This window comes from Crocodylus siamensis, chromosome 1 (genome assembly GCF_052110815.1).
Source record: "Crocodylus siamensis isolate JL-2025a chromosome 1, ASM5211081v1, whole genome shotgun sequence".
Classification (NCBI taxonomy): domain Eukaryota; kingdom Metazoa; phylum Chordata; order Crocodylia; family Crocodylidae; genus Crocodylus; species Crocodylus siamensis.
This window is the reverse complement of record NC_143395.1, coordinates 420570319-420592718: the sequence shown is the minus strand read 5'-3', so window position 1 is coordinate 420592718 and position 22400 is coordinate 420570319. Positions and strand designations below refer to the sequence as shown.

At 56.8% G+C, this 22400-nt stretch overlaps 2 protein-coding genes across 2 annotated transcripts in view; one reads left to right on the top strand and one right to left on the bottom strand.

The window, feature by feature from the left end:
• LOC149875546 (tripartite motif-containing protein 6-like) overlaps nucleotides 1–22400 on the bottom strand; it is a 139532-nt gene that overhangs the window by 41212 nt on the left and 75920 nt on the right. The window lies entirely within an intron of this gene.
• LOC149875548 (E3 ubiquitin-protein ligase TRIM39-like) lies at nucleotides 1823–13913 on the top strand. The gene is made up of 7 exons (XM_090031465.1): nucleotides 1823–2309; nucleotides 6612–7121; nucleotides 8051–8188; nucleotides 8238–8282; nucleotides 9073–9095; nucleotides 9205–9305; nucleotides 13048–13913. Exons 1-7 carry the CDS (start codon nucleotides 1911–1913, stop codon nucleotides 13587–13589), a joined length of 1758 nt encoding a protein of 585 aa, XP_089887591.1. The 5' UTR covers nucleotides 1823–1910; the 3' UTR covers nucleotides 13590–13913.

The following is a 22400-nucleotide window of genomic DNA, read 5'->3' as shown; positions in this document are numbered from 1 at the left end:
AGGGCTACGCGTGCCTCCAAACCTCCCCTTCAGCACGCCCCAAGCCTCGCAGCTGTTCCGCGGGACGTTTGTCTTGTCCCTCGCCCTTCGGGTGCCTCTCGGCCACCTGGTGCCCTACAGAGCCTATAGCGCCACTGCCGCCCACCTCTCGGCGCCATCGGGCCGGCATTACCACTGCCCTTGTCTCGGCGCCATTGGGCCAGCGCTATCACTGCGGGTGCCTCTCGGCCACCTGGCGACCCACGGGGCCTATAGCGCCACTGCCACCCAACTCTCGGTGCCATTGGGCCGGCCTTACCACCGCCCTAGTCTCGGCGCCATTGGGCCGGCGCTATCACCTCTGCACCGCGCCCCCTTCTGGGGCCTCGCCCCCTCCGGGGCCCAACTCGCCCCCTTCTGGGGCCCAATACCGCGCACCTTGCGCCTCGCCCCCTCTGGGGCCTCGCCCCCTCTGGGGCCCAATACCGCGCACCTTGCGCCTCGCCCCCTCTGGGGCCTCGCCCACTCTGGGGCCTGTGCCTCCCTGGCACGATCTTCCGGGACCCCCCAAGTTGTTGGGGGGGGGCCCTGCTGAGGCCTCCTTGCTTCCCAACAGCCTCGCCCGTTCCTCCGAATTTACCTGCCCTTGAAGGCAATCTTGTTCCCAGCATCATCGCAGCCGGTTAATATGGTAAGGCTGCCACACTTGCCTCGGGCTGCTCAGCTTAGCCGCAGAGCTCCTGCTCCTGCGGCAGCCAGAAGGGAACTGTGAGGCAGGCTCCGGCCTAAGTTGTTTATAAAGGCCTGGCCCTGCCCCCTTCTGGCCATGTGACTCACCTGGTCACCCTGGCAACCGGCACCTGAGCTGCTTGGGTGATTGGCAACTCTGCCAATCACCCTCACAGTCACGGGGCACCTACGTGACTCCGTGACAATCCACAACCTCAGCTTGTAAGAGGTTGGTGTGCCAGGGGCAGATGGCAACAGAGCTGTCATGGGCTTAATCCTTGTTGTGCCAGCGCAGACCCAGCCCTTTCCCTGCTGTCTGACCTGAGGCACATGCGCCAAGCAAAATGCCATAACATGCCACACACTGGCACCCGTGCTGGGATTGCTAAGCCCTGCGCCTACTTGTAGGGGCTATCAGCTAGCCCCCCTTCCAGAGAGCTGGGGTGCACCCGGGGTGATAACAAATGCCTTCAGGTCAGGGGCATCTCAGCTGGCAGAGGTCCCATAAGGTGAGGACAGTTATGCAGGGGTTGACAGGGAGAAATGAAGGGGACAGCCCTGTGACAGGCTGGTTCCTGCCCAATGGCTCGAGGTCCGGGCTCACTTCCCTTGTCTGGGTGCTGGACCCAGGTCTCTGTAACGCCTGGGAAGGCTGCTGGACCCCGTTAGTGTCACGATGGCTCCAAGGGACTCTGGTGTTTCAGCAGCTCCCTCTGCCACAGGCCTGATGAGAACCTGTGATCATCCTCTGTCCTTGTTAGTCCTAGGCATTACCCTCCAAAATGAATTGACATTTTTAAAATCCTGCACCCTGGTGAAGGCACGCTGCAGAGCACACCGCTGGGTGCACTGTTTCCTACGTGTTAGTGAGTCGTGGGTTTCTCATCTCTGCCCCCCGCCTGTGAACGCCCTGTCTCCCCAGCCGTCCTCCTCCCTGCTTCTATTGCTCCCTTGCCCTCACCCTTCCTTTCTCTCCACTCAGGTTAATTCTTCCATTTACTTTTACTTTTACTTTTACTTTTACTTTCCCTTTGGCCCCTCTGCCCCTCGGCCCCTCCTGTTTCTTGTTAGAAGCTGACTTACAGGAAATCAGCTCCTGCGCTCAGGGAGGCACCAGCCAGGACAAGCCCAGCCTGCACGGAGCAGCAAGAGCAATCAGCAGAAGCCGGGGCCGTGCAGCCTCAGACCCTCCAGGACAGGACATGGCTGAAGAGGCCGCCTGCTCCATCTGCCTGGACCTCCTGCAGGAGCCGGTGACCATCGGGTGTGGGCACAACTTCTGCCGAGCCTGCATCACCCAGTACTGTGAGGACCGTGTCCGTGGCTCAGGCGACGCCGTCCCCTGTCCCAGCTGCAGAGCAGAGTTCCAGGTTGGGAGCTCCCGGCTCAACACGCAGCTCAAAACCCTGGTGGAGGAGATTAAAGAGCAGAGTCTGAAGCCAGGAAAGGAGAAGATGGAGAATCAGTGTGTGGAGCACGAGGAGAAACTCAAGCTCTTCTGTGAGGAGGACGGGGAAGCCATCTGTGTGATCTGCAGGGAGTCCCAGGCTCACCGCGGTCACACAGTGCTCCCCATCCAGGAGGCTGCCAAGGATTACCAGGTAGGTGACACCACTGGCCCGGGAGAGCCCGTTGCACAGACACACACTTACCTGGCAGGGGCAACACCGTGTGTTTGGGTCCAAGCATGCAGTTTTCCTTAAGTGTCCCTGGGGATGTCTGTTCTCCTGCCGTGGCTTAGTACCTGTCGGGGTGTTGGGGCTTAAAGCCCACTTTATGGAAATGGGAGGCTCCTCCCTAACTTGCTTCTGCACCCATACGGCCGAGGGCAGGCAAAACTTGGGGGCATCCAAACCCCAAGCCTCCGGGTTCGCGCCTGCACATAGGCTGCCTGTCAGAAGACTGGAAATACCCGAGGCCCCTGGTGGGGGTGGAGGACATGTGCCCATTGTAGGGCCATGTACGGTTCTGGGCTGACTTATGGACTTGGACTTGATTTGGCTGATTTGGCGTGGAACGTGAAAAATGGCTTTAAACAAACAAACAGAACAAAACTCACTGGCAGGAGAGATACCATGACTGGTTTCGGCTCGGGTGGTTGTACTTACCAGGAAGGGCAATCGCCCTCTCCTCGGTCTTGAATGACTTATAGCAGTTGAGCTGAAGGTCTATTGCTTGCGCTGCAGGCAAGCTGACCCCTGAGAGACTCTGCAAATGCCTCCCGATGCAGGATCTTGGCTACAAGACTTAGGTTCATAGGGTTCAGCTCTTGGGCTTCTCTTTAGCTTGCTCCTTCAGCCTTTTGGTGGAGTGAAATTAGTGGACATCTGGGCTCCGAGGCCTCTGGGCTTGTGGCTTGCACAGAGGATGCCTGCCATGTACCGGGCAGTATCTCAAGTCCCACGCTGAAGTGTCTGCAAGGGAGGGTACTTGCTGGTGGTCGTGCAGCACGGACTTGAGTGATTGAGCTCTGCTTCACTGACAATTCAGAACTGATTTGGGCCAAGAGATAAAATTAGTTAATGGCGGCGGGCCAGTCTGGGTTGCTCCTGTGCTGAGCCTCCCACCTCACTGCTCCTGGCTGAAAACCATGCTCTGAGTGTCTCCCTTGTGGCACCTAAGTGCAGTCAACCCCCTTCCTGGAGCCCAGTCACAAGCCTTCGGTAGCCGCTGTTACCCCCGGACTCGGGTCTTTGGTAGGGCTCTGCGCCACCCAGGGTGCAAGGACCCTGCAGACCTTGGGATTACCTAACGAACTGTGGGATTTTGGCATGCTTCCTTCCTACAGGAGGAAAAGAAAAGCCAAGCCCACCTTAGCAAGCCTAGCAAAGTTAGCTAACAGGGTTGGTCTAAGGTGGTTACTACAGGGTGTCATAGCTGCCCTCAGGGCACGTCCTGTGCTGAGTCCCACAACTTTCTTGGCCTCAGCAATCTTTGTGTCACGTCTCTGGGCCCCTTGGCCCTGTCTTGCGGTGTGTCCCAGCCCCTGGGATCCCTGGCCCAGGGTGGGCAGTCCCTGGCCTTTGAACTCAGCACAGCCCCCAGAACAAACTGAACAGGGCAACGCAGAGGGCTGATAGTATTTTCTCCATACAATGCAGCTCAGAATATGACACAACTTGGGTTTCAAAGGCAGAATAAACCTAAAAGAGCTTTTCCTGTAGCAAGTAACAGAGGAGCAGTAGCCTGGGAGCAGAGACTGCTCCCTCTTCTGCTCCAGTGCAGATGTGACTTTCACTTCTGCTCAGCAGAAACTCTTCTCACCACATTTCTCACATGTAATGCACACTACGATTTCCAGCCACTGGTTTTGAGGGGAAAGGCTGTGTTGTATGTGAAAAAGTATGGTCATTTGCTAGATTAAATGAAGTGTTTCATAGAGTCTCATGGGATATAACTGGCCAGACTGGAGGGGACAGGGGTCATGGCTGCGCTGTGCGGCAGCTCAGGAGCTGTCTCGGAGGGAGACGGCAGCACGGGCTGTGTAGGTGGGAGCGATGTGTCTGGAGCAGGAGGCACCGGGAGGGCCCTGGGGTGTGCAGGGCAGGGGCCTGATCCTGTTCAACAATCCTGTCTGTGACCTTGTTACTGGACTGGATCTGGGCTCAGAAAGTCTGTGGTTGACACTGAGTTGGGAGGTGTTGCCAATGGGCCCAGATTCACGCTGAATGGCTGCAGGAGTGCTGAGCTTTAAGGAATCAGTCTCCATGACCCGGGATTGTCCTTCGGGAAAGGTTTTGGCTGATCATAGAGCATGCACGCCAGAGCCTCCAAATCCACATTACTCCGGAGTTGGGAATGCTTTTCTCTCTCTTTCCCAGAAAAAAATCTCTGGACTACAGTCCCCTAGACTAGACGCCAGCACTCACTGCTTGAATTAACTGACCAGTCCCAGGTGTCTCAAGTGCTGCGTTTCAGCCTAAGAAGAGCCTGCGGGGGTGGGGGAGGTGTTGTGTGCGATGCTGCAGGTCAAAGCAAGTGAAGGACTGTGGGGGTAAGCAATTGACAAAGCCTCCTCTGGTAGGACCACATGGCAGCCACCACCTCTCTTGTCCAGGTCTCCACCTCCAGTTGCCTTACATCTCCCTGCCATGCCTTGTTGTTAAGAAAATTGAAGAGAGGTCAGGTGATAAGAGGATGGTAAGAGGAGAGCTAAGATCCACCTGGATGAGGACGGTCCTCTTCACAAGCCTCTTTCCACTCCTACAACCTGCTCCTTCCTACTCCTGGCCAAGTGTCCACATGTGTAGCCTTACCCCTGGGATCCTGAACCCCTCAGTCGGCAATTGCCACTCGCTCTGCTGCCCCAAGTCAGAAGTCACAGTGTCTCCTGGTGCACGGCATCACAAGTACTTGTCAGTGAATTCAATACTCCCCCATTCGTACAAGAGAAGATCAAGTGGTTGTCACCGAATCCCCCTGCTTCACTTAATCCACAGGAGATTAATTCATGATTAGTCACCAGCCTCCCTTGATTCCACCCAAAATGAATTAATATCCATGAATTCCAGAGTCCCACCTAACCCGTGGCTGAGCACTTCATCATCAATGAACTCACCAGCCTCCCTTGGTGCACCAAAGATCAGTTAGTTATTCCTGAATATATAAGTCTTCATCCTTCATACTAATTACATTAATTGTCCTGTTTTTTTTCTGTAGTTTTGTGCTCTGCATCTCCACATGCAGTGCACAGCATTTCCAAAACCAGCCATGCATTCCCCACACCAGTTGTAGTGTGGGCCAGATCCTTGTTTTTGAGCCCACTGGAGCTCCTGGGGACCAGTAAGACCTGGCTGCCTCCATGTATGACTGTGTGCAACAGGGAACTTGCTCCTTTGTCCCCGACAGCACATGGACCCTTTTGCTGGGTGCTCCGGTGCCCACGCAGCCCCACTGGGCTTTCTGAGTAGGTCTGCCCTCGCACCCTGCCCTGCCAATGTTTCGTGCACAGGGATGGGAGCCGGCTCTGTCACAGGGGCTGAGCACAGCACAGAGATTTTGGGGAGAAACAAAGGCTTCCTGCCCCACATTCTGGGAAATGCACTTCTGCCGAGGGGCAGCAGCTGGACTTTGCTGGTGCTGGAGGGAGATGTTGCCCCATTTTTTGCTGCTAAAAAACAGCAGGTTTTTTCCCTGCTCATGAAGCATGTCTGCAGAGCAACCCTGAGGTGACTTCTCCCCTCACAGCAGTTTCAGCTGCTGCTTGTACCCGGTGCCAGCGCCCCTGAGCCAGCGCCTGCAACGAGGGGTCGAGAGGAGCGGGGAGGGGGCTGGCCAGCAAGCCCCCCACACGGCTGCTTCTGCTGCTTGTTTTCCCTGCACATTTACTGCTCCCGTATCAAGCCCTCCTTGTCCCCATGCTTAGGGGCAACCAACACGGGTTCATCAGTGGCAGGTCCTGTCAGACCAACCTGGTGGCCTTTTATGATCAGATCACCAGATCATTAGATGCAGGGGTAGCAGTGGATATAATCTTCCTGGACTTCCGGAAGGCCTTCGACACTGTCTCTCACCCCGTTCTCATTAAGAAACTGGGGGCTGTGGTGTAGACACCCACACAGTCAAATGGGTCGCCAACTGGCTGAAGGGCCGCACCCAGAGCGTGGTAGTGAATGGGTACTTCTCAACCTGGAAGGACGTGAGCAGGGGGGTCCCCCAGGGCTCGGTCCTCGGGCCCGCACTGTTCAACATCTTCATCAGTGATTTGGACGAGGGGGTAAAAAGCACCTGTTCAAATTTGCTGATGACACTAAGATGTGGGGGGATGTGGGAACATTGGAAGGATGCAACAGGCTGTAATCAGACCTAGACAGGTTACAAGGGTGGGTGGATGAGAATAGGATGGGCTTCAACACAGACACATGTCAGGGTCAGGAATAAGGATCTGATGCTTCTCCTGCCAGGTGCAGCTCCAGCGGGCCCTGGACCCTCTGAGGAAGGGGCTGGAGAGAGCCCTGGCGATGGAGGCCACGGAGAAGGACACCACCACGGCGTGGGAGGCAGGTGCCAGTCTGTGCTCCTCGAGAGCTCGTTCCCGTGGCAGAGCTGGCGGTGAGGGGTGGGGGAGCTGCAAGATTTGCCCCGAGGGGCTGTGTGTCATGCAGGGAGCTCTTCCTCGACATCGGGGGATGCTGCGGTCTGGGGGAGAGCTGGGACCAGACTGGGCTGAGGAGCTGGCAGCTTCACCCCCTCCTTGCCGCTCACCCAGGGGTGGGACCGAGCCACTGCTGCTGGCCTGGATGACATACTTTACCTCCCATAAAATGGGCCACACTTTGCAAGCTGGAGCCATGTTTGCTCCCAGAGCTGCTGCACTCTCTGCACACCCCGAAGCCCATGTCTCTGCCTGTCCCAGCTGTCCCAGGGCTGTGGCACTGCAGCAGGATTTCCATCACATCAGTGTTTCGGTTTCTGTGAGATTCCTCTAGCAGCTCTCTGAGGTCTAAAAGCCTCATATCAGGATGGGCATCGCTGAGGCAGAGGAGGAGTGGTGCAGAGCCCTTCCTGCGGGGCCCGGGGGCAGGGCAGGCTGGGCACTCGGCATAACCCTGCCCTGCGGGGAGGGAGAGCCCTGAGCTGTTTCACCCCCGGTGCCCCCGTGTGAAGGGAAAGGGGCTCTGGAGTTTGCTGTTCCCCACCCCAGGGCCAAGGGGAGGCAGTGCGTGTTCCCCTGCCCTGGGCCCGTGCACAGGGGCTTCAAGGCTCCCCGGCCCGGGCAGCTCTCACCGGGGCAGAGTTCATGTTTTGTGGGACTGGTGCGGGCTCCTTCTTCCGCCCTGCAGCCCCTTCCTCACGTGTCTCTTCTGTGCTTTTCCTGGTTCTTGGGCTGTCATTTAAGGATCTTCCACTTTCCCCACCCTGGAAGGGAAAAGCCCCTGGCAGAGGAGCCTGTCTCCTATGTAGAGAGCTCCTGTTGGTGAAGGGGGCTCTCTTGGGGTCCTTCCCACCCATCTCCCTTGGCCAACACAGGCTCCAAGTGCTTTCCATGAAGCGTCTCCTGCTTGTCTCGCCCCAGGCCTGGCACAAAAGCACGGACATCAACAGATCAGCCAGAGATGACCCATGGCCCACTGGGTTTTGCTGCAAGCCCCAGAGCCTTTACAGACGCCCCAGATCCTAAATCTCTGCTTTGGATAGCAACCTTTTGCTATGGGGTGAAAGTATTGTGTGATCCTTTCTCTAGAGAGTGCATCACTATATGTAATGTGTGTATCATATATCCGGTGACAGTATAGCTACTGACAAAGGGCTGCACACCCTGAGTTCATGCCTTCCCTCTGCCAATGTGAAGCTGGAAGTGGAGATGGCAGCTCACACTTGTTTTTGCTGCTTGTCCTGGAAGAACAAGGTAAAGCAACGCAGAGAGAGCATCAAGTCTGAGTGCGAGAAGCTGCGTCGCTTTGTGAGCGAGGAGGAGCAGCGGCTCCTGCAGAGCCTGGAGGAGGAGGAGAGGGAGACGCTGCGGCGCCTGGAGGCCAACGTAGCCCAACTCTCCCGGCAAAGCGCCTCCCTGCGCAAGCTGATCTCAGAGGATAGAGGAGAAGAGCCGGCAGACCCCTGCTGAGCTGCTGAAGGTGAGCGTGCGCTGCTGATCCGGCCCCCAATGCTGCTGCCGTCTGGCACAAAGCAGCCCTCGGCCTGGCCCCCAGACCTGGTGGAGACTGGGCCAAGACTCAGGTGAGACTTTCCATCAGTCTGGAGATCTACCAGTTTGTGCTGGGAGGAAATTCTGATTTGGGAGAAGTGCCAGGTTTTTAGTCATGAAGGCTTCTTGCAGAGATGAGCATAAAAAGGGCTGTACTGTACGTCCAGTGTGTCCCCGCACTGAACCCAGTGCGTCCCCAGACGAGGTATCATATTAGTTGGACCTGGCTTCCCAATGTCTGTGTAGACTGGGGGCTTCTGTGGGGCTTTTCTGGAGCTGATCTCTAATAGTTGATTGAATCTGCTTTATATTAAAGCACCAAAAAGCCTTGCTGAAGTGCATAATCTATACAGATGCTGTGGAGCGAGGTCAAACTAACATGCTGCCTCTTCCAGTAAAGCCCAGGGTTTTGGGGTTTTTTTTTAATCATTTCTGTCAGCAGCAAAAATGGGCAAAAATGGACAGGAAAGCACATCTGGAGCTAGCCATGCAAATGTTCAGAGTAATGTAATGCTGAGACAGAGGTGACAGCAAAGAAATGGTTCATCGTCCCTTGACTACATCCAAGTGCACCAGGCAGAGGCAGACTTGGGGATTTTCAGACAGTGAAAAAGTAGATACCCATAGAACGGACAAGTCATAAACTCACTGAACTTTGGTGCAGATGTTTTTACCCAGCAAGGAAATAATCACTATTACCCTCATGTTCCCCTTTCTAGGATGTGAAAAGGACCTTGGACAGGTGCGGTATCTTCCCCTTCCCCTCCCAGGGGATTCCTGCTTGGGCTGTGGCAGGAATATCCACGTGGAAGAGCTGGGCTGAGCGATGATGGGGGATATGTTCCTCTTAGGAGCCAGGATGTGAATCTTCAGGAAGCAAAAGCTGTTTCTACAGAAGTGAAGACCCCGTGCAGCATCCCAGGCATGATGGAAATGCTAAGGAAATTCAGAGGTACACCGCAGCACATGGCAGGGTCATTGGCAGCAGCGAGAGCCGTGCTGGGTGCACTGGGGATGTAGCACACACAGCGCAGGGGGATGTGACTGCCGTGTTGGCAGAGAGCCTCCGCAGTGCTGCAGCCGTCTCCTCAGCCCATGTCCGAGGGTCTCTGGATCAGCAGGGGGAAAGATCCTGTTGTAATTTCCATGCAGGGCATGGCTGGGTCACTCCAGTGGGGACAGGTGACACAGGAAACAGGGAAATGGTCAGACAGGTGGATCCCTGTTCCTGCTGCGGGAGGGAGGAGGTAATGTCAGGATCAGGGCTGGACAGCCAAGTGCCGGTGCGCTGAGATTATCCTCTTCCATGTGCCCCAGTCCCAGGGGCTGCCACACCGTGTCCTGGTTAAATCTCTGGGTTCATCTCAACTCAAGGGAAGGGCTGAAGGGAAATCTGGGTCTCTGCATGCAATGGGGAAGGTCTCACAGTGTCCAGCAGGCTTCAGTCCCTGGGCCCTGCAGTGTGGTGCAGCCTGCAGTACCCAAGGGAGCTGAGCACCACCCCCGGGATCCCCTTGGGGCCATCCTGCCCGTTCCCAGGGCTGTGCACAGGCCCCGAGCGCAGGCAGATGAGGCAGCAAGAGGCTGTTCCCTGCTCCCCATTCCCAGCTCCTTTCCAGCTATGTTTGGCCCCTACAGCATGATGCTCTGGGCTTCCTCTTCCAGCCCCATGGCCGGCCCATCCCTACCTGCTGTTTGCTACTCCCGGCAATTTGGGGCTTTCTGTCCCTCCACACACTCCCTGCCCTGGATGCAGCTCAGTCCCTGCCCTGCTACTTCCTTTGATTGCAGATCCTAGGGAAACTTCTCTCCTGGCCCGGGCATCTCTTACTCAGGCCTTCAGTCCCCATGTCTGTCATGTCAGCTCTGGCTGCAAAGCGGGGCAGAACGGTCCCTCTCCTGAGGCAATGGGGAGGTGGCCCAGACATCAGCTGTAGCCAGGCACGGGCTTGTCCTGGGAGTGCAGACAGGTGCCCGCAGCCCCCAGCACGGGCCCAACTGGCAGGTCCCAGCCTGGTCTCTGCAGCTGTTTTCTGCTTGTGATGGTGCAAAGCAGCAGCCAGCGCAGTCCTGCCCACACACAGCGGCAGCCCAGCAGCTGGTTTCACCCGGGGGGGTCAATGCATCTGTCCTTCAAGGGGCTTTGATGACCCAGCTCAGTCTGTGGTGTGGAGAGGGCCTGAGGCTTTCCTGAGTGGTGCGGGCTTGGCAGGGAAATCTGGGGAGTCTCACTCACCTTGCCCAGAGCTGTCACCTTCCCCGTGTGGCTCAGATGAGCCTGGAGTCAGGCTGAGTGTGGGGAGTGGGCTGTCCTGGGCCAGTCTGCATCCTGACTGGTGTATAAGAGCTGCAGCCCTACGGGGACCCCCCAGCCCTGCCTGGACCTGCCCCTGGAGCATTGCTTCCTGAGAGTGGGGACGGGACAGTGGAGGCACTCCTGGGGGCTCTGGGCCCAGCTCTGTGTTCACAGTGAGGTAGGATGAGGTGTGCACTGACCTCCTACCCCGGGGGGACACTGGGGAGGGGAGGTCAGGCTGGAGCTGTCCAGACCCATGGAGGAGGTGCTGCTTCGAGGTGACCTGGGACTTGCCCCGGTGCAGCTGAGCTCAGCTGGGGTGCCCTTCATGAATGGGAGAGGCTCTGCAGTGAAACCCAGCATGTCCCACTCCTCACATGCACACAATCACAATCATAGGAAGAAGGACCGGGAGGGACCGGTAAGCTCAGCAAGTCCCGTCCCGTGCCATGGGGAGGAGGCAATGGGGCTCAACTGAGGTCCAGGGTGTGCTGGTCCAGCCTCCTCTTGAACACCTCCAGGGATAGCCGCTGTACTGCCTCTGCTGGGAATGTGCTCCAGACTCTAGCTATCCACGCAGAAAAAAAAGTTTTTCCCTATGTCTCTCCTAAGGTTTTCTCAACTAGCTTGCACCCATTGCACCTTTCCCTCCCAAGGGGTGCCTTGCATGCTCAAGCCCAGCCTGTCACCATCCCTTGTGGGTCAGAGGAGCCTGGACCAGACTGACCATGGGGATGGCCCGCACTGTGCCAGTCTGCACCCAGACCAGGGTGCGAGATCTCCCACCCTGCAGGGATCCCCCTGCACTGCCCTGATCCCGGCTGGTTGTTGAGTGAGCAGGGGCTGCGGGGCGCGGGGGTGGAGAGCACACATGGTCCCTGGGCCTGTGAGCCAGTCCCTGCGAGCACTGTATATGCCGGGGGGCCTGGGCATGGCTGGAGGGGAGTTGTGCAGCTCACAACAGGGGACAAATCCCTCTGGGAGGAGAAGTGGGGCTGGAGCTGTCTCTGTTTTCAGCGGGGGTGTCGGGTGGGCGCAGGGGCCGATGTTCTCCAGTGGGCAAATGTCACAGCGGGTCTGGGGACAGAGGAGGGGCAGGTGCATTCACACCGGTGCTCTGAGCAGACCCTGTCCCAGGCTGCTCGTCCTCCCCAGCCCCCCCTGCACAAGCGCTGCAGGAGTCTCCGGCTGTTCCCAGGGCTGCATTTCCACAGGCCCCAAGTGGCCCCGGAGCCCCGGTCCTGTTGGGAGCCATTGGGATTTCTGCTCCCAGGTCACTCCCGTGTGTTTGGAAACTGCATCTGGACGTGCAGCTTCTGGCACAACGGAGGGGGCCAGTGCGGCAACTGGGCCCCCCGGGCCTGGGACTGCGCAGTACTCTGGGGGCAGACGGCCCCGGTCCCAGCAGTGTCCCAGGGCCCGTGTACACGGGGTGTCCCTGTCCCAGTGCAGGTCCTCCGGTGGAGACCCCCAGAGCAGACACACGGCGGGGGGGCCTGGGAGATGTCTCTTGTGAGCTGAGCCCAGAGGTTTGGGGCAGTCAGTGGGGAAATGCCCCCTCCCCGCTCGACTGCCCCAGACTCACCAGCAATGGGCCCTGTTCTCCGGTGCTTAGTGCCCCTGTCAGTGCCCCCCTGCCCTTCCCCTTCCCTCCCCACCCCTGCGCCCAGCCCCATGCACGGCCCTGCCCTGGGCTGGCTCTGGGGAGGCGCTGGCTGTGGGCTGCCCTGGCTGCAGTGCTGTGCCCACAGGGCTGGGGACATGGGGGTCCCCCGGGGCACAGCAGCCCAGCCTGGGGTGGGGGGGCAGGCACCCACCTGCTGTCGGCAGCAAACCGAGTGACCCCATCCCCGAGCACAGAGACCCCCGGGTCCTGCCCTCCGCTTCCCCTGCCCTCCCTCCCCCGGGCAGGCTGCAATGGGCCCCTCTGCTCCCTGCTGTCCCCCAGCCCGTCCCCCCCCCTGCAACCTCCCTGCTGGCCCCCCTGCCCCCTTCCCCACAGCCCCTGTGACACCAGCTCATGGGGTGGAGCCCACTCCCCTTGCCCCCCAGGCAGAGCAGCCCCGCTAGCGGTGGGGGAGGGGCAGGGCGGGGAGCTGCTGGGATGACATCATTGCATGCCCCTCCCCCTCCCGGGCCTGCCCTGTCCCCACCCCATGTCCCTCCCCCTCGTGGCCCCAGCGCCCAGGCCGGGAATGCCCCGGGGAGGAAGGGCCTGGTGGGGACGTCCCGCTTTCCTGTCCCCCCATTTCCTGTCCCCCATTTCCTGTTCCCCCATTTCCCCGTGGGGCGACGGTGACTCCCAGCCGGGACCGACCCGTGATTCCTGGGACGCGGCGAGTTCCCCGTGATCTCGGGACCCGCCTGCCCCCGCCCTGACCCGCGACTCTCTCCCCAGCGGACGTGACTCTGGACCCAGGGACGGCTCATCCCAAACTCGTCCTGTCTGCGGATCGGAAATGTGTGAGACACGGAGACACCCGACAGGATGTGCCCGACACCCCCGAGAGATTTGACACTTACCCAGAAGTCCTGGGCGCGGAGGGGTTCGCGGGCGGGAGGCGCTACTGGGAGGTGGAGGTGGGAGGCAAGACGGACTGGGGTCTTGGCGTGTGCAGGGAGTCTGTGCGCAGGAAGGGGGAGGACACACGGTCACCTCTCAATGGATACTGGACCGTGTGGCTGCGGGATGGGGGATACCAGGCCTTCACCTGCCCCGCGACCCCCCTCCCTGTAAGAGTGCAGCCCAGGCGGGTGGGGGTTTTCCTGGACTACGAGGGGGGCGAGGTCTCATTTTACAACGTGACCGACAGGTCCCATCTCTTCACTTTCACCGACTCCTTCTCCGGGACCCTGTGCCCTTACTTCTATCCTGGTGTCAATGCTGGGGGCAGTAATGCGGCTCCCCTGACCCTGTGCCCGGTCCCAGCCGAGCCCTGAGCCAATCCCTGTCCCTGCCACGACCCACGGCACAGACTGTTCCCCCCCGCGCCCAATTGCCTGCCCCTCGGTGCCCCCGGGGTGGGGGGGCTGGGGTCTCCATCCCAGGAGCTGCTCCCGCCTGGACCCTGCTGCTGCCCTGGCCCAGGGGTCGTCTCCCAAGCCCCCATGCACAGCACCCCGCTGGGAGGGACTGACTTCAAGCTCTCATCCTTCACTTCCAGATCCCTGCATGCCTCGGGGGGTTTTACCTGGTTACTTTGTCCACCTCTCTCAGCGCTGTCCCCCTTTCCCCTCCCTCCTTCCATTCCCTTTTATATTAAAATAAACACATCTGCATTGCACAAGTGCTCTCTTTCTGGTGTCTTTCTGCTCTCTGAACATCATTTCTTACCCTCCTGCCCCTGGGGTCGGTGCCCAGAGCGTGTGCCCCAGTCTCCTACTTCCCTCTGCTACTGCCGGGGGCTCCCAACACCTCCAAACTTTCACCCAGCACCAAATCACTGGACCTGTGGGGATGGGTGACTTGGCCTGCAGGCAGGATCGGGCCCATGGGCCAGGGGTTGAGCCCCCTGAGTCTATAAGGGGCATCTCGATCCTGCCGTCTGTCTGACTTCACGGTAACACAGCTAGCTGCCTCTCTCAGGACACATCACTAGTTCTCCACTCTTTTTAGACTCATTCAACTCGAGGCACCCTCAGAAAATGTCTGCTCTATGTTGTCACTCGTTTTGCTACTAAAAATAATGCCATAGTTCTTCTGGTGCAAAGAACTGAGAAAGGCCACAATGGACCAAAAGTGGTTTTGATGCTGGATTCCTAGTTCAAAGCTTTGGGTTGGTTTTGTGAACAGTGTAATGGCGTTTGCACACCTGCCAGGGCTAAGGAGCTGACAGCACCTGGGTGGGAAGCACTGCTCCAGATCGAACTGGTATCAAAGCCCCTTTACAGGCCAGCATCTCTTCTGTGCTGGGCCAGACACAAAGATAGAATTGAAGCAGATCTTATAAGGGAACAGCTGGAGAGGCTGGACATGCACAAGTCAGTGGGCCTGGAGGGACTGAAGGCAAGAGTGCTAAAAGAGCTGGCTGGCATCACAGCATGAACAATGGTGAGGTTGTTGGAGAACTTGTGCCTCTTGGGAGAAGTTCCTGAAGACTGGAAGAAGGCCGGGAGCAAAATACGATAGACTGCCTCAAAGACAAGCCTTTAAGGGTGCACAGTCTGTGGCGCTGCACACCCCACACATGCAGATGCTTCCGACACTGCTGATTTGCAGCTTTGTGAGGAGGAGGGGGTTGACCCTGCGATCTCCAAGAAAAGTTGGGTAGCGCACGTGGCAAGACCGCATGCCCCAAAAACTGGAGCCTGGCTGGCCGGAGCTATGCTCCAGTTTATGGCCACGCTCCCTTCTGCAGGATCCCTGAGGCTGCAGCTCCCAGAGGCCCCTGGGACACCAGGAAACACTGCAGGGGCAGCACAGTGGCTGCCCCAACCTTCCCTACCCCACAGATTATCGGTGCTATACTGTATAGACAGATTCACCAAAATGCTCCGTCACTTGTAGCAACAAGTCTGCACACGTCTACACAGCAAAGCACTTTCTATTTTATACCGCTGCTTTTATTACATATTTGCCAGATTCAGAAAGGAGGCGGCAGTGAATGCTGGGAAACATCCTCATCTGTTATGTGTTAACCAGCACCAAGCGTGCAACGCGAGACTTGTCCTCAGACATGTGCTCAGTTGAGTGTGTTTTTATGCAACAAGGAGCAATTCCTTCGATGGCTTACCTTATACTGCAGTGTCAACCTTCCCAAAGAAGCCCTGGGCACCTGCCCAATCTGACAAAAAGGCATTTTCCATCCAGACAGCATCAGGAAATGAAAGAGGATCCTCTACCCTCAAGGGGCAGAGCCTCAGCTGAGAGACGTTGTCCTTGCTTCCCTGCAGTGAACTGAAGTCAGCCAAGGGTCTGTCCTGGGGAGAGGTCCGAGCTCACATGCTCCCAGCTCTACGCAACTATTTGGAGGCTCTAGATGTGTATTTGTGCACGTGATCGATATGTCCCTGTCCCACCAGGGGTGCAGGGAGCTCCCGTACAAGAACAGAGCAACTCAGCACACGGGAGAGGAGAAGAGAAAAGGGAGAGACGAGAACAACACCACTTCAAGAGGGAATGTAAAACAACCCACCGTGCAACACAGCAGCCGAGTGTTGTGTCCCCAGACAGGAAGGTTTTACCTTGGTTCTGAAATACAGAATGAATCACGGAGGAGCCTTTCTATATTTCTTTTCAAAATCCCTCATCCAGGTTTCTTATCACTTTAGGAGGGGTTTGGTTTTTGTCTCAGATCCTATAGACATTCAGAGAAAGACACACCAGCTGTTGATCAAGGGCAAGGGATTGCAAGAAAGACAAATAAGCAGTTTTATGAACTGCCGATGCACACGTGGCATTTGTAATCACAGGCAATACGGACACCAGGATACTTGGGGGAGATGAGAAGTGAGTTTGTGGTGCCAAGACTAAAGCGTGTGCATCTGGATTGGGCCACCCTTTTCCTAAGGGACCTCTGTGCAGCAAACGAGCTCATGTAACGCCGCAAGCATTGGACCAGGCGTTGGGAGGACAACAGCTCTCCCTCTCCCTAAGCCCATTGTTGCCACATGCTGTGGCAGAAAGCCACCTTGGTTTCTCCCCAAAAATCGCTGCCCTGTGACACTGTGATCAAATCTCTGTGCTGTGACCATTTGATTAGATCGGGCTCAGCAGAGAAGACCACACCCTTATCCTGTCTTTAGGTAACCTGAGCTGGCTGCAGTCCTGAGTGGGGGGGAAACATGCTCCTTCTGCCTAAGTGACTGACATCAGGTACCTGGGTGCGGGGTTTCTACCTGGGGAGCTGGAATCTGCCTGGTAACATGTCATGTATTACAAATTGGTTGGCTGACAGCCAGCCGGGGCTGACCTCCACTGGCCCAGGTGAATGAGGTCACAGGGGCTATATAGGTTGGGAGGGGGAGGAGGCTCGCTCTTCTCTCTTCGGCCAAAAGGTGAAGCAGCAGCCATGCGGGGGACACAGAGGAGCGTGACCATCTACAATTGGCTCTCTCCCCCAAACTCACGAGCTGGAAACTGCCTGCTTTCAGAGGGGAATTGCACTTGCCTTTGGAAGATGCTTGTGAGTAAGCTACTTGAGCTCTGATTAGATATTTAGCTGGCAGTAACACAGATGCGTGATCAAAAGGCTACCTCAGCCACACTGTTTGCTCTTTAGGATTTCTAAGATATTGCTCAACCCTGTACCCTAGTTTCCCTTACCCCTCGTAACCAATAAAGCTCTCCTTTGTGACTGGTGTGGGAGACTTATTGAGGGGTGGGTCTAAATTATGCCTAAGAGACCCCTTAGGTCTGTGGACTAAGGGAGACTTTACTTTTTGCCCCCTTGACTTGGGGAAGAGCCCCAAGTGCCTGTACCAGGTTGAGTACCCGTGGGACTATTAGGCCTGTGTTTCCCTGAGGACACAGGGCCGAGAGTGAGTCCCTTCTCGGGGTGGTGGCGGCACGTTACCCCCAGACTAGCGAGTGTGCTCCGGGAGAGGGGTCAGCCGAGCATAAGGCACCCCAGGCAGGCACTTGGAGCCTGGAAGGTGGTCGGGTGCAGGGAGGTGGGTGGCTCAACGCAGGAGCGCTCCCTACTTGGCTGCCACACGTGGTGGCAGAGGTGGGATATGAATACCCAGCTGTTTTACCTAGGTGGGATCCCTGCACCCGCTACATGTGCTGATAGGGGTGGGATCCGAATACCCTGCTGATTTACAGGCATAATTGGGGAAGAGTAATAGAGTCACTGAAATCCCTTGAGCAAACAATTTCTAATTTGGCATCGTGTCGACTGGATAGTGTAGATAGCCAGGATGGCGGACAAGTACGTCCAAAAGACCGTGCCTGAACTGAAAGAGCTGGTGAAAGAGAGAGGCCTTCATGTGAAGAAAGGGCTAAAGAAGGAGGAACTGATTAAACTCCTGTGTGAGAATGACTGAGACATAGAGCAACCTTCACACACACCAACTCCTGAGTCCTCCCCAGAATCACAACACTGCATGCCAAGTTCGCAGTCCTCAGGGAGATCAACCCCTATGGAGGCACAACAGGGCAAGCTCAAGTATGAGCTGGAGCTGAAAAAGATGGAGTTGGATTTGAAAAAAATGGAGCTGGAGGCCCAGCATGAGAAGGCACAGCTGGAGAAGGCAAAGATGGAGATTGAGATGGAGCTGAAAAAGAGGGAGATGGAGGCCCAGCTTGAGCTGAAAAAGATGGAGCTGGCAGAAAAGACAGCACCACAAGAGGCACCTAGTCAGCAGCCCAACAGGGAAGGTGTGGGCCCTCCGCGAGCGCCCAGGGAACGCCCCAAACCGAACTCCTCAGCCTTCGCTCACTACCAACCCGGAGATGACCCCGATGTATTCCTCCAGCATCTTTGAAAAGCAAGCCCGACGGTTGAAGGTGCCTGAGGAGGACTACATACTGCACATCGCCGCTCTGGTAGATGGCGACTTGGCGGTGGTCCTGAACAGCCTGCCCACAGACGCAGCTGAAAACTATGATACTTTTAAGTGCGCTGTGGCTTCAAGGTTCAAGTTAGGACCGGACTACTTTTGGAAAAAGTTCTGGAATCTCGTCCCACAGCCCGAGAAGTCAATGACTGATTTTATGGCCCTGTTGTGGGATGCACTCGTTAAATGGACGGACGGAGCCAAAGCTGACACTACAGAGAAGCTGCTTCATCTTATGGTTCTGGACCAATTTTACTACCGATGTCCAAGGGAGATTAAAACCCTAGTCAAGGACAGGGGCCCCAAAACCGGCCCTGAGGCTGCTGAAATTGCGGATCAGCTGTTGCTTAACAGGGAAGGGTCAGACAAGAAGCCTCCCTACTCGGGGAAGGGACAGAAAGGGGTCCAGAAAGGGGGGAGGGGAGGGCCAGGTCCAAAAGGGGAAAAGGGGCCATCCCAGACCGAGAGTAAGGAGGCCCCTGATTCGACCAAACACCCCAATTCGGAAAAGAGGGGTGCTATAACTGCGGGGAGCCGGGCCGCATCAAACCCAACTGCCCAAAGTTAAGCAACAAACCCAAGCCCGTCAGACATGCAACAGCTGTACGCAGTGAGGGGGGAGGCCCGAGCCCCTCTGAGGGGCGTGCTTGTTGCTACAGGATCACAAACCCAGAGGAGGTGATGGCCGCCCACCGGACCAAGATAACGGTCAATGGGAGAACCCACTTTTGCCCAACTTTTATTGGCCCCGAATTGCCCAGAATGTGACGGACTACTGCAGATCCTGCGAGACATGCCAGCGGAAGGGCAAAAGTGGGGACAAGAGAAAGGCTCCCCTACAGCCCCTCTTGATCATTGATCAGCCCTTCCAACCAGTGGGGATAGACATTGTGGGCCCTCTGAGGCAGAAGACTTGGAGAGGGAAGAAATACATCCTGACTCTAGTGGACTTTGCCACTCGGTACCAGAGGCAGTTGCCCTGACCTCCACCGAGGCACCAGTGGTTGCTGACGCCCTAACCAAAATCTTCTGTCAGCTGGGTTTTCCCTCTGAGATCCTGACTGATTGGGGTGGAAACTTCCTGGCAGAGGTGATGAAGTGCCTGTGGGAGTGCTGCAGGGTGAAACACCTCAAGACCACACCCTCAGACAAATGGGCTAGTAGAGAGGTTCAGTGGGACCTTGAAAGGGATGCTAAAGGCCTATGTGGCCTCGAACCCCAATGACTGGGATGAGAAACTGCAGCATTTGCTCTTTGCCTCCCAGGAGGTGCCCCAGGACTCCATGGGGTTCTCGCCAGTCGAACTGATGTTTGGGAGGCAAGTCCGAGGTCCTCTCGATTTGGTGAGGAAGGAGTGGGAAGGGAAAATCCCCTCCCCCAACACCTCCGTGGTGCAGTATGTGCTGAACTTTCATCAGAAACTGACTGACATGGTGAAAGTGGCACGAGAGTCCCTGGGACAGGCCCAGGAGAAGCAGAGGTCCTGGTATGATGAAAAGGCTCGCTTGCATACCTTTGACCGTGGTGATAGCATTATGGTTTTCCTGCCACTAAAGACAGACAAGCTACAAGCCGCTTGGGATGGTCCACATGTTGTCCTGGACAAGCTGGGTGATGTGACCTATGTTGTGGCCAGGAGTGGCAGAAAGCCTAAGAGAGTTCATGTGAACATGCTTAACCCTTACTTTGATAAAGGTGATGCGGTGTTCTGGATTTCCTCAGTAGAAGGATCGCCTGAGGACCCAGAGGAGCCGGTCATGTACGGTGACTGGGACGGAGAGGCAGGAATAGAAGAACTGCGCCTGCCGGACCATCTGTCCTCCCAGGACAAGGAAAGCAAATGCGGCAGTTTCTCATCCCGGTCATTGAGGTTAGAGGCCACATTGGCCTTTAGCATCCCTTTCAAGGTCTGAAAGACTTTGGGACAGTGTTCTCCAACAAACCAGGTAAAACGGACCTGGAGGTGCACTCCATAGACACGGGCAGCCATCGCCCTGTACACTCCCGACCGTACTCAATTAAAGAGAATGTGAAGCCAGCGATACTGCGAGAGATCACAGAGATGGAGGAGTTAGGGGTAATCCGGCCTTCAGGGAGTCCCTGGGCCAGCCCGGCGGTACTCGTCCGGAAGCAGGACGGGTCCGTCTGGTTCTGTGTGGACTACCGGAAGCTGAACGCTATCACCACCCCGATGCATACCCTATGCCCAGGATGGTCACTTTGCTCGATCGCCTGGGCCCAGCCAAGGTCATCTCTACTCTCGATCTGTCCAAAGGATTCTGGCAAATGGCACTGGATCCGGATGCCATAGCCGAGTCTGCCTTTACCACCACTGTGGGACTATACGAGTTTACAGTTTTACCTTTTGGTATGCGCAACTCTCCTGCATCCTTCCAAAGGCTGATTAATAACCTGCTACAAGGGTGCGAGCAGTTTGCCATGGCGTACCTTGATGACATCGCCATCTTCAGTCAGGACTGTGAATCACACCTGAGCCATCTGACCACCGTGTTAGGTAAGATCAGGCAAGCCGGTCTTACGGTGAAAGCTAAGAAGTGCCAGTGGGCACTATCCGAGGTAGTGTATTTGGGACATCGGGTGGGCGGAGGTCATATTGCTCCATTATTGGACAAGATCGAGGCCATTAAGGACTGGCCACCTCCACAAACCAAGAAGCAAGTCAGAGCCTTCCTTGGCCTGGCCGGACATTACAGACTGTTTGTCCCGGGATTCAGAGTGACGGTGGCACCCCTCCGTGAGCCGACCAAGAAGGCCAGCCCTGATCCCGTGGTCTGGAGGCCGGGGTGCCAAGAAGCATTCGACACCCTAAAGGCCGCCCTGGTCAAACACCCGATCCTGAAGGCACCGCTCTTTGATGAACCCTTCTACGTCGCCACGGATGCCTCCGACGCGGGACGAGGAGCCGTACTCCTACAAGAGCACCAAGGGACGTGGCACCCCGTGGTGTACCTCAGCCGGAAGTTAACCCCTTGGGAGTGAAACCTGTCGTCTATCGAGAAGGAGTGTCTGGCGACCATCTGGGCCTTGAACAAGCTGAGGCCCTATCTATGGGGGCAGCCGTTCACCGTCCTACTGGGCCGTGCCCCACTGCAGTGGCTGCAGACGATGCAAGACTCCACTGCCAAGCTGCAGCGATGGGCCCGGCAGCTTCAGGAGTTCGACTTCACCGTCGAGCACATCCAGGGAAGCCAGAACGTGGCCGCAGACGCCCTGTCACGAAAGGCCTCGGGGTCGTGGGTCGGGTGGACTCGGACCTGCTTGAGAGCGCTCGGGCGGGGAAGTTCCTGAATGTGCTGTTATGTTTTATATGTTTTATTGTTAGGATCAGTATTATGTGGTAAAGACGACCCCTCCAAACTAGCACGCTTGTCTCCATACATCTGTGAAGCTACGGATCCAAGCTTTATAAAAGGCGGGGGAAGTGTGGCAGAAAGCCGCCTTGGTTTCTCCCCAAAATCTCTGCCCTGTGACAACGTGATTAGAGGGGCCAGCACAGAGGATTCACACCTCAACCTGTCTCTTTAGGGAACCGGAGCTGGCTGCAGTCCTGAGTGAGGGAGAACCTGCTCCCTCTGCCTACGTGACTGGCATCAGCCACCCGGGTGAGGGGCATCTACCTGGGGAGCTGGAATCTGCCCGGTAACAGGTGATGTATTTCAAGTTGTTTGGCTGACAGCCAACTGGGGCTGACCTCCACTGGCCCAGGTGAATGAGGTCACAGGGGCTATATAGGTTAAGTGGGGGGGGAGGCTCTTCTCTTCGGCCATGAGGTGAAGCGGCAGCCAAGCAGGGGAGACAGAGGGGCCTTGCCATCGGGACCCAGCTCTCTCTCTCACCCCCAGACTCCAGAGGGGAAACTGGAGAGCTCTGGAAGATGCTTGTGAGGAAGCTACTCAATCGGATTAGATATCTAGCTGGCAGTAACACAGATGTGTGATCAAAAGGCTACCTCAGCCACTCTGTTTGCTCTCTAGGATTTCTAAGATATTGCTCAACCCTGTCCCCTAGTTTCCCCTACCCCCTGTAATCAATAAAGTTCTCCTTTTTGACCGGTGTGGGAGATTTATTGAGGGGTGGGTCTAAATTATGCCTAAGAGACCCCTTAAGTCTGCGGACTAAGGGAGACTTTACTTTATGCCCCCTTGACTTGGGGAAGTGCCCCAAGTGCCTGTACCGGGGCAAGTACCCATTGGACTATTAGGCCTGTGTTTCCCCGAGGACACAGGGCCA

What these genes read in the sequence shown, in the direction of transcription:
- LOC149875548 (XM_090031465.1), top strand. Translation starts at nt 1,911, where the DNA reads ATGGCTGAAGAGGCCGCCTGCTCCATCTGCCTGGACCTCCTGCAGGAG. An exon ending in AGGCTGCCAAGGATTACCAG is followed by an intron (nt 2,310 to 6,611) that starts GTAGGTGACACC and finishes TTCTCCTGCCAG; the next exon opens with GTGCAGCTCCAGCGGGCCCT. An exon ending in TGCGGCGCCTGGAGGCCAAC is followed by an intron (nt 8,189 to 8,237) that starts GTAGCCCAACTC and finishes AGCTGATCTCAG; the next exon opens with AGGATAGAGGAGAAGAGCCG.